General features: G+C 53.6%; 1 protein-coding gene across 4 annotated transcripts in view; it reads left to right on the top strand.

The window, feature by feature from the left end:
• WWP2 (WW domain containing E3 ubiquitin protein ligase 2) overlaps positions 1-9,831 on the top strand; it is a 181,378-nt gene extending 171,547 nt beyond the window's left edge. For all 4 annotated transcript variants that reach the window (XM_055297777.2, XM_055297778.2, XM_063611584.1 and 1 more), the window contains 9 exons: positions 25-113; positions 2,193-2,352; positions 4,070-4,203; positions 4,529-4,669; positions 5,337-5,457; positions 5,677-5,781; positions 7,126-7,222; positions 7,440-7,512; positions 7,939-9,831. In XM_055297777.2, the coding sequence (XP_055153752.1) occupies positions 25-113; positions 2,193-2,352; positions 4,070-4,203; positions 4,529-4,669; positions 5,337-5,457; positions 5,677-5,781; positions 7,126-7,222; positions 7,440-7,512; positions 7,939-8,038 (1,020 nt within the window). In that variant the 3' untranslated portion in view covers positions 8,039-9,831. The remainder of the gene's footprint in view (positions 1-24; positions 114-2,192; positions 2,353-4,069; positions 4,204-4,528; positions 4,670-5,336; positions 5,458-5,676; positions 5,782-7,125; positions 7,223-7,439; positions 7,513-7,938) is intronic.
• Positions 9,832-15,464: the final 5,633 nt, after the last annotated feature.

Here is a 15,464-nt window from a genome sequence, read left to right as displayed (position 1 = left end):
CGGCCCGATGCTCTGTCTTCCCAGATCATGAACATGAAACCCTATGACCTGCGCCGCCGGCTCTACATCATCATGCGTGGCGAGGAGGGCCTGGACTATGGGGGCATTGCCAGGTGAGCTTGAGTGCCCCAGAAGGCTGCCCTGTACCCCGCTTCCCCAGGCTATAGCATCCATGGCCAGAAAGCTGCCTGCCCCCTGCTCACATTCCTTCCCAAAGCTCTCATGCATCTTCAGGAGTGGGCACAGTGTGGCATTCAAAATACATGAATCTGCCAGGCGCGGTGGCTCATGCCTGTAATCCCAGCACTCTGGGAGGCCAAGGCAGGCGGATCACCTGAGGTTGGGAGTTCGAGACCAGCCTGACCAACATGGAGAAACCCCGTCTCTACTAAAAAATACACAATTAGCTGGGCATGGTGGTGCATGCCTGTAATCCCAGCTCCCAGGGGAGGCTGAGGCGGGAGAATCACTTGAATCTGGGAGGCACGAGGTTGCAGTGAGCCGAGATCGTGCCATTGCGCTCCATCCTGGGCAACAAGAGCGAAACTCCGTCTCAAAAACAAAACAAACAAAAAAACCAAAATACGTGAACCCATGTGGCCAGTCCATTGGGCCTGGAACAGGGGCCTTGGGTGCCCCGCTGGGCTGGGCGTTAAGCCTTTAGTTACTGGGTCATGAGGCGACAGAGGACTCCTGGGAGGGGTGAGAGCTCAGTACAATGGCTCTGTTATCTACCAATGTGTCATGTTTCTGCACTTTAACAACCAGGCCAGCAGCATCTGGGCAGTTGAATATAGGAGCCATGTGGTCATCCATTAGAATCGACCCTGGGGTCCCCTCCTCTTAAGGCAGCCAGGGCAGGTGAAGTCAGGTGTCCCCGTGTGGATAAACTGTGTCACGATCCACAGGGCCTTGAGCAGGGCTCAGCTGCATGTCACGTGCCTGGGGTCAGTAAAACTGTAATGGCTTATGTCACCCTAAAAAGAGTCCAAAGCATTGTCTTGCCTTCACCCTGGTCCACCCATAAAAGTTAACAGGCCCTCTGGGAAATGCTGCCTTGGACAGCAGGGCAGAAGGGCCCCGGCAGAGACAGGGAGCGCCGTGGCCCGCAGCGACCTCTCCGCTCGAGACCTCTCCCGGTGTGGGCATGTCTTCCCGCTTGGTGTTGGGTTAACTTGCTTCTGGTCCTCTGTTCGGTGGTGGCGTTGCCTTCTGCGCTGGCCCCGTGGATGGATGTTCCTTTTTTCCGTGGTGACCTCCTCTCCAGGCTCTGCTTGGTGGGCTTCTGGTGTGGCCGCGCCCTGTGTGTGTCTCTCTCTGTGTCCTGCCAGTGGTTTTACCCTATGGTAGGTTACGTCATGCTGTTCTACCACAGGGTAGAACCACGGACAGGATACCGGGGCACCCTCTGCGTCGAAGGACTCCTCGTCTGCCCAGCCACAAACAGCCCAGCAGCTGGGGACTGGCCCCCTTGGGACGTCCCGTTGCTGGTTTAGCTCAAGCCCAAAAGGACTCTGAATTCATGCCTGAGGCTCACACCCAGGGCCCGGGTGTTGGTTCAGATGAATGCGTGGAAGTGTGGGAATGGGGATGGTGTTGGGGTCTGGGGGTGAAGGGAGGGCAAAGTGCAAGAGTGTGGCATAGCTGGTGGGCGTGAGGTTTCTAATCTGAAGGCAGCGTGGATTACATTTTCATGGATCGGGGTTGGCAATGTGTTGCTGTGTATTTACGTTATGTTGCCCACCCAGGTAGAGTGGAAACAGGGTAGTTGCTATTCAAACAGAACCTTTGCAGAAGAATTATTGTAATAAACATGCATCGTGCCCTTGCGCAGTACACAGCCTATGCAACTGAGCATGGTGACCCAGGGTACAAGGACCCCCTTTACCATTAGAAGCTCTGGATATTGTGATGTAAAGTCTTGGAACGCATCACCTGGGAGCTGACAATCACACGTTTTCCCAAATATCATCCTCAAGTGCACTTGCCACCCTGGTTCACTGTAGGTCTGAGCCTGCCCTGTTCACTGACCAGCTGTTCATATAGGTTAGCCCGGGTGCTTGCCATGGGGCTCGACTCCCTGGGACACGTGTCCCCATACTAACCTGAGACACAGTGGTGAAGAGTGACAGCTCCTGTGCAGATGTGCACGAAGGGACCCGTTATTGTCTTTTCTTTCTCTTCCCTCACAGAGAGTGGTTTTTCCTCCTGTCTCACGAGGTGCTCAACCCTATGTATTGTTTATTTGAATATGCTGGAAAGAACAATTACTGCCTGCAGATCAACCCCGCCTCCTCCATCAACCCGGACCACCTCACCTACTTTCGCTTTATAGGCAGATTCATCGCCATGGTAAGGGGGCCCCAGGGGTCTGCCTAGTTTCCTCCTCCTCTCCCTCCTCTTCCCTCTCTTGGTGAAGTGTGCCAGGGGCACCAGGGGAATCTGCTCTTTCTCTGAGACCTCCGGGAAGGGGCAGCATTGGAGGAGGCCCTGGGCCTGTTCACCAGGAGGCAGCGTGGCGTGAACAGCAGCCCCCGTGGACTGGCTCGCCCTCTCGGGGCTGCACCCTTCGCCCCCATAGAGCTCGTAACCTAAAAATGCATAAAGCTAGAGAGAGTTCTGGAGAAACCAGAGCTTTCTCAGTGGCTGCCCTGTAGGTAGTGGAGAGTTTCCACGTTGCTTTGTATAGGACTTGTCAAGAGGGAGCCCAGGGTCTCTGGGCCACAGACTTTACTGAACATTAAATATGTGCTCTGTTGAGGGCCTTGGGATGACAGGGCCAGGTGAAACCATAGCTGCCCACCTGCTGCCTGTCTCTGGGAGGTGACACTGTCATAGCATTTGGGAATGTCCCACTGAGACACTAAGCCTTCTGGAAGGGCATTTGGAATCAACACTAGCTTAGAACAAAACCCTAAAGTCTGTGGCCCAGAGACCCTGGGCTCCGTCTTGACAAGTCCTATACAAAGCAACATGGAAACTCTTCATTACCTACAGGGCAGCCACTGAGAAAGCTCTGGTTTCTCCAGAACTATCTCTAGTTTTTTGCATTTTTAGCTTACGAGCTTTGTGGGGGCGAAGGGTAGAGCCCAGAGAGGGTGAGCCAGTCCACGGGGGCTGCTGTTCACGCCACGCTGCCTCCTGGTGAACAGTAGACTGGCTGGTGCAGGTTGTAGGGACATCTGTCAGAAACTGAGTCAGTTCTGGGGAGGGGCGTCCCAGCGTCTGTATTTAACTGGAAAGAGGGACACAGTGTGAATATGGAAAGGGAGGTCCTCCCACCCTGTTGAGGGTCCTGGGAACGTGGAGAACTCGGATTGAGAAGCGGAGCCTGTGGGAGGCACAGCGCAGGAGCCACATTCATAGCTGGAGATGTTTCAGTCGTCACTTTCCTTCGCTTCTTCCCCTGCCTTCCTGAGTGTCCCACCCAGCTCCCCTCTTAGGAGGACCCAAGCGCCCCAGGAGCCTGTGACTAAATATGGCCCTTCCCGTCGTCGGGGAGTTCTTGGCCAAGGTGCTGGGCTCTGGAAATAGGCACATTCTTCCCAGGTCTAGAGACCCGCCTGGCCCAGCAGCCAACAGGACAGACCGGTAAAACCCTAGACTATTACTCACCATTGGCCGCCAGCTCTCGCTGTCAGCGGTGTCTGCATTATTTTTGGCTGCCTTTGCCACCCACCCTGAGCGCCAGTGAGTCAGGGCTGCCACCTGGAGCTGTTCTGAGCAAGCCTTTTCTGTGAGCGCGGGGCAGACCTTTGCTAGGCCAGGAGCCAGCCGGCCAGTGTGCGGGGCAGATGCGGGCCCAGACGTGGGTTCCCGCACTGGCTGGCTCTGCCCAGTCCCTGCAGCCTGCAGGGCAGGGTGGGAGTCCCTCTGTAGGTACAAGTCAGGACAAAGGCGTTGTTTACTCCCGAGGCCCTCCCGCTGCGTCCAAGGCAGCTGCTGCTGCAGTTCTGTCAGGGCAGGAAGGCGGGTAGCGGTAGCAGAGTTTGATACCGAGCATCTGAGAGCTGGTCTTGGCAGTGCCCAGGGAAGGCCAAACCTCTGTGCTGTGCCTCTTCCTTCCCAGGCGCTGTACCACGGAAAGTTCATCGACACGGGCTTCACCCTGCCTTTCTACAAGCGGATGCTCAACAAGAGACCAACCCTGAAAGACCTGGAGTCCATCGACCCCGAGTTCTACAACTCCATTGTCTGGATCAAGTGAGTTCCCTCCCACCTGGCCCCACCGCGCTGATAGGAGGGACGTCTCTGGGCGTGGAGCAGGTACTGATGGCCTTTATTTTGTCTGCCAGTGTGGCCCCTGAGCTCTTGTCCAGCCTCTACAAGAGCTTGTGGAGAGGAATGTCCTCTGGGTCCCCTGGGGACAGTTCTAGAACCTTCTCCTTGAGTCAAGGAGCTGTCCCCTGTCACTGTTCAGGATTCTAGGCTACCTGTGGGCCCTTAGTGTCCCACGGGCAACAGAGCAGGATCCAGGAAAGACCCTGCCACGGTAGACATCTCCCCACTTGGTCTCCTGTGCCCCCAGAGAGAACAACCTGGAAGAATGTGGCCTGGAGCTGTACTTCATCCAGGACATGGAGATCCTGGGCAAGGTGACAACCCACGAGCTGAAGGAGGGCGGCGAGAGCATCCGGGTCACGGAGGAGAACAAGGAAGAGTACATCATGTGAGTCTCAGGCGCCGGGGGCTCCGCTCCAGGGGTGGCGTGGAGATCTAGTGGGTTGCAGAGAAAGATGGGCCCCCACCTGTGGCCCATGGGTCACTGTGGATGCCATTTGCATCTGCCTTGATGGTGGCTGCTGGTGGGCGGTCATGTGATGGTGCGAGCTGGGGGAACCAGAGTCGAGGTCCTTAGTTACCAACTCCCAGCTGCACTTTTTCGCCATGTGGGAGACTTCAAGCCTGCAGCGTGGAATTTCTTTGAAGTGGCATCAAGCTTAGACATCTGCATCTTTCTCTGGGCCGAAAGGATCTCTGTGGCCTGTGTGCCTAGACCCACCATCTCATGTGTGCCCGTTCTCCGTGCCTGTTCCTCAGGCCTCTTGGTTTAGTGTTTTTATCTCCACGCTTCCATACTTCTGAGGTTCAGTCAGCGCTGGGGGCAGGAGCAGGAGGAGATGGTGGTGAGGATGATTTCAAAGACTCCGGTGTCTGCAGGTCACTGTGAGGTTTTCAGGGCCGCACTCTAGGTCCTCCAGCAGGCTGGGTCTGGGTGTGCGAAGTGGGCTCTGCTGATCTGGTGGTCCTGCGTGGTAACGTCCACGCGGCCTGGCCGGGAGCCGCCCCTGAGCAGTGGGTCTCAGGCTCCACCCATGGCTGGTCTTTGGTCTCAGGCTGCTGACCGACTGGCGTTTCACCCGAGGCGTGGAAGAGCAGACCAAAGCCTTCCTGGATGGCTTCAACGAGGTGGCTCCGCTGGAGTGGCTGCGCTACTTTGACGAGAAAGAGCTGGAGGTGAGTGTCTGAGGTTGCTGGGACCCTGAGCCCCTGCCTCTGGGGCGATCCCGCTCTGTGACATGCTCACTGTGTACCCACAGACACTCAGCAATACAACTCCTAACGCTGACCCCAAAAATAGCTAGTTGAACATGTTTGGGGCAATGTCGAGTGCTAGCGAGTGGACGATACGCGGGGAGGGGCCTGCCGGGGATGCTGACTGCTGCCTCTCCCCAGCTGATGCTGTGCGGCATGCAGGAGATAGACATGAGCGACTGGCAGAAGAGCACCATCTACCGGCACTACACCAAGAACAGCAAGCAGATCCAGTGGTTCTGGCAGGTGGGTCCCGGGCCCAGGCCTTGGCATCAACCAAGGGAAAGGGGTCCTGAGGAGACCTCACATGCAAGGACCTTCAGCTTTGACCCTGTCCTTGCCTCCCACAACTTGCAAAAGGAGACGATAGACCAGCCTTGGGATGAACAGGGACAGTTCCAGCTGAGTGGTGGCCAGTGGATGTGACAGGAGGTCGTCAGTGGTCAGCCTTGGGCCAGCTGGTGTGCAGGGACAGACCTGCAGGCAGACAGCAGCTGCCACTGGTTGAGAGGTCCCCTGCCAGCCAGATGGGACAGGAAGGCAAGGGCTTAGCTCCAGAAAACAGAAAGAGCTGTCATCCTATGTATAATTAATGTGTTGATTCTTTTATATGTATGGGTTTTGTTGTTGTCGTTATGAAGTATAGCATCCAAAAAAAATAACGATTACAGACATTCTTAGTACATATCTGTGTGCATATGTATGTATACAAATTTTTTATGGAGGTGAAATTTGTATAACATACAATTAACTATTAAATGTTTTTGTTCTTTTTTTTTTTTCCAATAGAAACAGGGTCTTGCTATGGTGCCCAGCCTGGTCTTGAACTCCTGGGCTCAAGCAGTCCTTCCATCTCACCCTCCCAAAGTGCTGGGATTACAGGCATGAGCCACTGTGACCAACCCATTTAAGTTTTTTAAGATACACAATTCAATGGCTTTCCACTTTGGGTTCCTTGGCTTCCTACCCAGGCCGAGGTGGGTGGATCACTTGAGGTCGGGAGTTCAAGACCAGCCTGGCCAACATAGTGAAACCCTCTTTCTACTAAAAATATAAAAAATTAGCCAGGCGTGGTGGCGGACACCTGTAATCCCAGGTACTCGGGAAGCTGATGCATGAGAATCACTTGAACCTGGGAGGTGGAGACTGCAGCGAGCCGAGACCGTGCCGCTGCACTCCAGCCTGGGCGACAGAGCAGTGGCTTCCAGTACATTCACAGTGTTGTGCACCTGGCACCACTATCTAATTGTGGAACGTTTCATCTCCCCAAAAACCTTATACCCATTAAGCAGTCACTCCCGTATTTAGTCATCTCTAAAAGCAGAACGTGGATGGGAAGAGAATACCCAGCCCGAGGTGTCCCTGAGACCCAGAGATGTCCCATGGACTGGTGGGAATCTTATACAAACACAGCCTCTTAGCGAAAGCACTTCCGGGGTTTCTCAGGTTGGAGGCTGTCATCCCCTGGCCAACCTGGCTTTGTGTTCTCAGCCCCAAAGAGGGGCCCCGCTGAGCTGGAGAGCTCCACGTTCGGGCAAAGTACTGGGCCCCGTGGGTTGCCTGACTGTGCCTTGACTTGCGGACTTCCAGGTGGTGAAGGAGATGGACAATGAGAAGAGGATCCGGCTGCTGCAGTTTGTCACTGGTACCTGCCGCCTGCCCGTCGGGGGATTTGCCGAACTCATCGGTACGTTTTCTCTCGCCCTCTGGCGTCCTGGCTGGCAGTGAGGACAGCTCAGAGGGAGGGGGAAACCTAGTCTCTTCGTGGAAGCACGTCAGTGGGATGGAGAAGAGCTGTGGCCTCTGCGTCCTGGGGCCGAGCCCATCTGTGGGTGGAGCCGGAGGGTCCTGCTTTGGGAAGGGACGTCTCTGTTGACATCAGTGTGTTTTACCTTGGATCACAGGTAGCAACGGACCACAGAAGTTTTGCGTTGACAAAGTTGGCAAGGAAACCTGGCTGCCCAGAAGCCACACCTGGTGAGCTTGCTGGTTTTAATGAGAGGTCGGGGGCCTCAGACCCGAAGAGCTCCTGGGACAGCCCAGTGGGTGTAGCAGCTTCATAGCCTCGAGTCTGGCAGCTTTTGCCTGGCCCTGGGGTGTTGGGTTGGAGAGATGGGGCTGTGATGGGCATCTGATTTATTGGGTTTTACATATGAAGCACTTCTGTTCCAGTAGTCCAAGAGCTATTGCCCTAAGTGTCCCCCCCAACCAATTTCCAGCTGTCCTGGCCCCTCCCTTAACACCCCATGGTCCAGGCACCTGCAATGTGAAGGCCTGACTGGCAGCCCCTGAGCCCTAGCCAGTGTGGTGAAAGCCCTATGGCCCCGCTGCAGGCAGGCATGGTGGGGCTATCAGAGCCCTGGCCTCCTGGGGCTGACTGTCATGCTTCCCCACTCTCAATAGCTTCAACCGTCTGGATCTTCCACCTTACAAGAGCTACGAACAGCTGAGAGAGAAGCTGCTGTATGCCATTGAGGAGACCGAGGGCTTTGGACAGGAGTAACCGAGGCCACCCCTCCCACACCCCTCAGTGCACACGTAGTCCTGAGTCCTCCCTGCCTGAGAGGCCACTGGCCCCGCAGCCCTTGGGAGGCCCTTGTGGATGTGGCCCTGTGTGGGACCACACTGTCATCTCGCTGCTGGCAGAAGAGCCTGATCCCAGCAGGCCCTGCAGTTCCCCCCACCCGCGGATGGCAGTCTGGAATAAAGCCCCCTGGTTGCCTTTGGCCCCACCTTTGCAAAGTTCCAGAGGGCTGACCCTCTCTGCAAAACTCTCCCCTGTCCCCTAGACCCCACCCTGGGTGTGTGTGAGTGTGCAAGGGAAGGTGTTGCATCCCCAGGGGCTGCCGCAGAGGCCGGAGACCTCCCGGACTAGTTCGGTGAGGAGACTGGCCACTGGGGGTGGCTGTTCTGGACTGAGAGAGCCAAGGGTCTTTGCCAGCAAAGGAGGTTCTGCCTGTAATTGAGCCTCTCTGATGATCGAGATGAAGTGAAGGTCTGAGGGAGAGGGCCCTGGGGCGAGGCCATCTCTGCCTGCCTCCCTAGCAGGCGCCAGCAGTGGAGGCTGAGTCGCAGGACACATGCCGGCCAGTTAATTCATTCTCAGCAAACGAAGGTTTGTCTAAGCTGCCTGGGTATCCATGGGACAAAAACAGCAAACTCCCTCAGACTTTCTTTGTCCATTTATAAACTTGAAGCGGTTGTGTTGTAGGGTTGCAGTTTTTTTTGTTACGCTGCTGTCACTTTCTGCCCAGGAGCCGGCACCCCAGGTGTTCTGAGACCTTGAGGGACCCAGGCCTTTGGGTCCAAGAGTTTCCCAAACAGCCACGCCTCTCAGGAACCCGCCTGGCAGTTCTGTGAGCTCAGGCGGGCCTGACCTGGCGGCGCAGCCTGGCAGGGACCTTGTCCCCAAGCCCGGCAGAGTGGGAGGGGTTGAGGTCGCGACTTGCTGCCTTCAGTAGAGAAGAAATCCCTTTGCTAGATAGGGTCCCCCAGGCAGTCCCCAGTGGTGGGACACAGGGGTCCGGCTGTGGAGCTCCCCTGCCAGCCCCTGGAGCTCCAGGCGGGCCTGTTGGTCCCCTGTTCAGAATGGAGTGCAGCCCAGCCAGCGGAAAGTGTTCATTCTGCGTAGGCGTGAGGCTTTATCTGCACACAGGACATGAAAACCAGCAGAAAGGCCCTGAGCTGCTGCATGGCCCGATCTGATTTCTGCAGTCCCCACCAGCCTCCAACACGGGGACTCTGCCATAATTGGAATCTTCATGGGTCATATTGAAATCTTCAAGGTGACCATGCCCCACCGGGATGCTGGGGCAGTAGTCATGGCAGACTCCCGGCCCGGGCACCCAGGATTCTAGGACCCCAGGCAGCCCCTTGGACTGGTCCCGGGTGCCTTCCAAGCACAGTCTCCACGCTCCCAGATTCTCGACCTTCCCCCGGCCTGGGAGGTGCAGCCTGCGTCTGCCCCTGTCGTGTGTGTGTGCTGATTTGCGTGGCTCAGCTTGCCACAGTGCAACCTCTTCTATCCCTTTCAGTCATTTGCTGTACTTCCTGCGGCACGTTACCACGGAAGCCGCTCCAGGGTGGGTCAGGGTGCAAGCTGCTGGTGAGGTTTGGAAGCATCAGGCTCACGGGTGTTCATGTGTGTTCGTGCGTGTGTGTGCGTACGTGTATATAACTGAAGTGTCTGTACGGAATGCCCTTTGCTAGCCACGGGCTGCTCACCAGATTGTTTTGTAATGCCCGCCCCTTGCCTTGATATTGCCAGTTTCTTGTGCAATAAACAGTCAGCAGCTGTGGGTGCTGTTGGTGTGGATGCTTACAAACCTACAGTCCTCCAGTCAAGAGGACTCCAGGCCTGGATAGGGGTGGAAATTCCCTGACCTCGCTGGTTTTGAGAAGCATGTGTGTCATGGACCGAGGCAGCCCCCCACTTCTGGGCTGGGCAGCTGAGTCCTGGCCCAGGGATCACTGGCATCAGCCCTTGGTCGGCTGCCTCACTGTACCCTTTCGGCACCCTCTGCCTCCGCCTGCTGGACCCGGCGGTCTCCGAGCAGTTGCTGTGGGGTGCAGAACAATAACAGCTACAGGTTGGGTGGGCTTCTGAAACTGGCTTGCAGGGAGATTGTTCTAGGCAGTCATTCATTTGGGAAATACTCAGGTTTCACAATGGTCGAGGAACTCTGTGATCTTGACCTCAGGGTCACGTAAGGGCTTGCCACCCACTTTTTTTTGTTTTTGACAGATCACCATGCTGAGGGGTCTTGATGCATTTGACAAAGAAGTGACTTTGTCATGGACCAAGCAGGGCCCCGACTGTCTCTCCGATGCTCAGAGGGGCAGAGGTGTTCAGAGCGAGCTCCCTCCTGGGCTTGTCAGCTGGACTCACTGCCTCCAGCTCCAAAACCTTATTTTCAGGCAACAGGCCAAGGCTGTACTTGGACAAAATTACTGGAAAAGGTCCAGATGTCTCATGATAAATTCAATAAGACATGCCCCAGTGGAAATCGTTCCCCCAACCCTTGTCCCCAGAGGGAGCTACTGTTCACAGTTGGCGGTGGTATTTCCAGACGCTTCTGTGTGGGTGGGCAAATCGTTTACACATAACGATTTTTAAATATACCAAAAATGGAATATTGTACACACTGCGCAACTCGCTTTTTTCATTAAACGAGATGTTGTGGACCCCTTTCCATGTTCGTCGAAGTAGACACTGCGTAATTCTTTAGCCACTGTGTGACATTCTGTATGACTGCAGTTCTGTAATGTGCTCACCTCCTTCCTAAAGGGGGTGGCAGTTGTGTCCCACAGTTTGCTGGTGGCTGCGGAGCTTCCGGAAACGCCCTTGGGCAGGTCTGTGCTGCTGCTGCTGCTGCTGCTGCTGCTCTTCCGCTAGGGGACGGTCCTAGAAGGTTGATTGTTGATCATGCACCTTTATTTTTACTTAAAAATTTGGTGAAGGTTCAGTTGAAAGATGCAAAGGAGCTGCTTTAGGGCCTCCCTTACTCTTCCGTCCCTCGGCCACCCTGATGCCTTCCCGGAGGCAACCATCGCTGCTGGCTTCTTTTGGATCTTTCCAGATATACTTTAAAAATCCCAGCGGGGCCAGGTGTGGTGGCTCACATCTGTAATCCCAGCACTTTGGGGATTTTTAGTAGACATAGGGTTTTGCCATGTTGGCCAGGCTGGTCTCAAACTACTGACCTCAGGTGATCCTCCCACCTCGGCTTCCCAAAGTGCTGGGATTACAGGCATGAGCCACCGCGCACCTGGCTGTTTTTGTTTTGTTTTTTATTGTGGTAAAATACACATAATACACAAATTACTATCTTAATCATTTTTAAGTGCACAATTCAGTAGCATTAAATACATTCATAATGTTGTGTATCCATCACCACCATCCATCTCCAGAACTCTTTTCATCTTGCAAAATGGAAACTCTGGCCCCCCATTCCTCTTCCCCCCCCCATTCCTCTTCCCTGCAGCCCCTGGCAACCACCATTCTCCTTTCTGTCCCTTTGATTGTGACTCCTCTTAACTACCTCCTTACGAGTGGAATCATATAGTACTTGTCTTTTCGTGACTGGCTTATTTCACTAAACATAATGTCCTCAAGGTTCATCCGTGGGTCAGAATTTCCTTTTTAAGGCTGAAAAATATTCCATTGTATCTTTTTTTTCTTCTCCATTCATCCCTTGGTGGACACTTGTGTTATTTCCATGTTTGAGCCATTGTGGATAGTGCTGCTGTGAACACAGATGGACAAATACCCCTGAGACCTTGCTTTCAGTTCTTTTGGGGATATGCTCAGAAGTGAAATTTCTGGGCTGGGTGCATTGGCTCTTTGGGGATATGATCAGAAGTGAAATTTCTGGGCTGGGTGCATTGGTTCACGCCTCTAATCCCACCACTTTAGGAGGCCGAGGCGGGAGGATACCTGAGGCCAGCCTGGCCAACATGGCGAAACCCCATCTCTACTAAACATACAAAAATTAGCCGGGTGTGATGGCAGATGTTTGTAATCCCAGCTACTCAGGAGGCTGAGGCAGGAGAATCACTTTGAACCCGGAAGGCAGAGGAGCTAAGATCATGCCAATGCACTCCAGCCTGAGCAACAAGAGTGAAACTCTGTCTCAAAAAAAAAAAAAAAATTTCTGGATCATATGGTTATTCTATTTTTTTTTTTTTTTTAGATGGAGTCTCACTGTCACCAGGCTGGACTGCAGTGGCGCAATATTGGCTCACTGCAACCTCTGCCTCCTGGGTTCAAGCAATTCTCCTGCCTCAGCCTCCCGAGTAGCTAGGACTATAGGTGCACACCACCACACCCAGCTAATTTTTGTATTTTTAGTACAGATGGGGTTTCACCATGTTGGCCCAGACGGTCTCGATCTCTTGACCTTGTGATCCACCCACCTCAGCCTCCCAAAGTGCTGGGATTACAGGCGTGAGCCACCAGGCCCGGCTGATAATTCTATTTTTTATGTTTATTTTTTAGAAACAGAGTTTCACGCTGTCACTCAGGCTGGAGTGCAGTGGCATGATCATAACTCACTGCAGCCTTGAACTCCTGGGCTCAAGTGATCCTCCTGCCTCAGCCTCCTGAGTAGCTGGGACTACAGATGTGATGCTACCATGCCTGACTTTCTATTTTTTGTAGAGATGGGTTCTTGCTATGTTGCCTAGACTGGTCTCGAACTCCTGGCTTCAAGCGATCCTCCTGCCTCAGCCTCTCAAAGTGTTGGGATTACAGGTGTGAGCCATCACACCCAGCGTCATTCTATTTGTCATTTTTTGAGGAACTTCCATAGTGTTTTCGACAGTAGCGGTACCATTTTATATTCTCACCAACAATGCACAAGGATTTCAATTTCTCTACATCCTCACCAACATTTGTTCTCTTCTTGTTTTTATTTTTAATAGGAGCTCTCCTAATGGGTGTGAGATGATATCTCATTATAGTTTTGACTTGCATTTCTCTAGCGACGGGCATCTTTCCATGTACTCATTGGTCAAATGTTTATCTTCTTTGGAGAATTGTCTATTCAAGTCCTTTGCGATCATGGTTTTCTTTTTGATGCTTGCTCTAAGTTTGGTCTCTTTAGTTGGACTCTGGTGCTATCTTCCTCAGTATATTTGATGGTCTACCACAGGGGTCCCCAACCCCTGAGCCACAGACCAGTGTGGGTCCGTGGCCTGTTAGGAACTGGCCTGCACAGCAGGAGGTGAGCAGCAGTTGAGTGAGCAAAACTCCAACTGTGTTTACAGCTGCTCCCCGTTCCTCACATTACCACCTGAGCTCCGCCTCCTGTCAGATTAGCAGCCTTGTTAGATTCTCATATGGGAGCATGGACCTAATTGTGAATTGCGCGTGCGTGGGATCTAGGTTGCACACCCCTTATAAGAATGTAATGCCTGATGATCTGAGGTGGAACAGTTTCATCCTGAAACCATACCCCATCCCAGTCTGCAGAAAAATTGTCTTCCATGAAACCAACCGGTCCCTGGTGCCAAAAACGTTGGGGACCACTGGCTTACAAGATACTCTATTCCCAACTTTAGTTCTCTTGCCCAAAACATAGAATTAACTACTCTACTAGCTGCGTTTGTTCTTTTGGTGTAAAAACATGATTTGAATTCAAAACATGGGGTTCTGTCAAAATAGCACAGTGAATTCATGAATTGATCACGTCTCTGCTCCAAATAAAGAAACAAACTACAAGAAGAGAAAAAAACAAAATAACTGGTTCAAAAACAAGATAAAGAATTCCACACGCCAGGAACAGAGCAAAAGCGCAAAACGTGGGACGAGAATGAAGCTGTGGGCTTGTTGCTTGTGGGGCCTGGCAATGGGGCTGAGAGTTCAGCTGCTGTGGGCTGAAGGGGTCTGAATAAACTCCAGCATAGAGGGGACAGGACCAGCTCGCTGCTTCCTCCCGTTTCATGCAAACCGGCAAACAGAGACAAAGGCAAACTGCCGCTGCTGTGCACCTGGGCTATGGCTTTGAGAACAAACGACTAAGGAGATGGAAACTCACCAAGCCAAACCCACTTCATGGGTTCTGAACAGGGTCTGTGTGATCTTCCTAAGTCACCCAGGCCAGGGTCCCAAACTGCCATTCGAAGATCAGACCCTAGGAGTGTGGATGCCCAGATGGACAGGAGCGGGTAGCTGCAGAAGCATTAGGCAGCAAAGAGCACAGGAGCACAGGACAGCCGGTGAAAGAGCAGCTCCTTAGGCAACGTCTTTGCCTCCTCCTATTTCCATGGAGGACACCACAGGGGTGGGTCTCTCACCTGCTGGCCTTTGCTGTAAAGGGATCGGGTGGCAAGTGAGCCTCTTCACTGAGGCCCCAGATGTTACTGTTTGGGGCTGTCTATTCCAGGGTGGCTGGTTTCTCTAGAGATGACTCCTCCAAACTCCTGCCGGGGGAGGAGGACGTGCCTGAGCCAGGGTAAGCCTGCATGTAGATTTCCTGGGAACAGACAGCAGGAAGGAACCGAGCTTTCAGAGCCCAGGCCCCCAGCCTTACCTATTCTCCTGCTTTCCTGCCCTGTTCCTTCTCCCAGCCTGCAGCTTTGACTCAGGTCCTCAGTCCTGGAGCTTGACTCCATCTCACATCTCCTGCAGCTGGGAGCGGGCAGGTAGCCAGGCTGTGTGGGGCTTGGAGAGGACCTGGGTATCCCACCCTTCTGTAGAGAAACTTGTAGCTAACCCAGTTTTCAGCTCTCTGCCTCACTCCTGCTTCCTGCTGTCCCCAAGTACTCAGTCTCCTGCGAGATCTGTGGGGCTCATTTCTTTCTTTCTTTCGTTTTTTTTTTTTTTTGTTTTTGTTTTTGTTTTTTTTTTTGAGACAGGGTATCACTCTGTCATCCAGGCTGGAGTGCAGTGACACGATCATGGCTCTCTGCAGCCTCGACATTCCAGGCTCAGGCGATCCTCCCATCTCAACCTACCGAGTGGCTGGGACTACCCAGTTAATATTTAAGTTTTTTGTAGAGATGGGTTTTTGCCATGTTCCCCAGGCTGGTCTCAAACTCCTGAGCTCAAGCGATGCTCCTGAGTTGGCCTCCCAAAGTTCTGGTATTACAGGTGCGAGACACCACACCCCGCCTTTCTTTGAGACAGGGTCTCCCTCATTTGCCCAGGCTGAGTGCAGTGGTGGTGCCATCACAGCTCACCGCAGCCTTGACCTCCTGGGCTCAAGCGACCTTCCTGCCTCAGCCTCCTGAGTAGGTGGGACCACAGGCACACCCCACCGTGCCATGCCTGGCTATTTTTTGTATTTTTTTGTAGAGACGGGGTCTCACTATGTTGCCCAGGCTGCTCTCAAACTCCTGGTCTCAAGTGATCTTCCTGCCTCAGCCTCCCAAAGTACTGGGATTGCAGGCATGAGCCACCGCGCCTGGCCTGTTTGGTTGTTTTTTTA

Source organism: Symphalangus syndactylus, chromosome 11 (genome assembly GCF_028878055.3).
Source record: "Symphalangus syndactylus isolate Jambi chromosome 11, NHGRI_mSymSyn1-v2.1_pri, whole genome shotgun sequence".
Taxonomy (NCBI): domain Eukaryota; kingdom Metazoa; phylum Chordata; class Mammalia; order Primates; family Hylobatidae; genus Symphalangus; species Symphalangus syndactylus.
The sequence above is the reverse complement of the archived record's forward strand: the minus strand, read 5'-3'. Positions and strand labels throughout refer to the sequence as shown.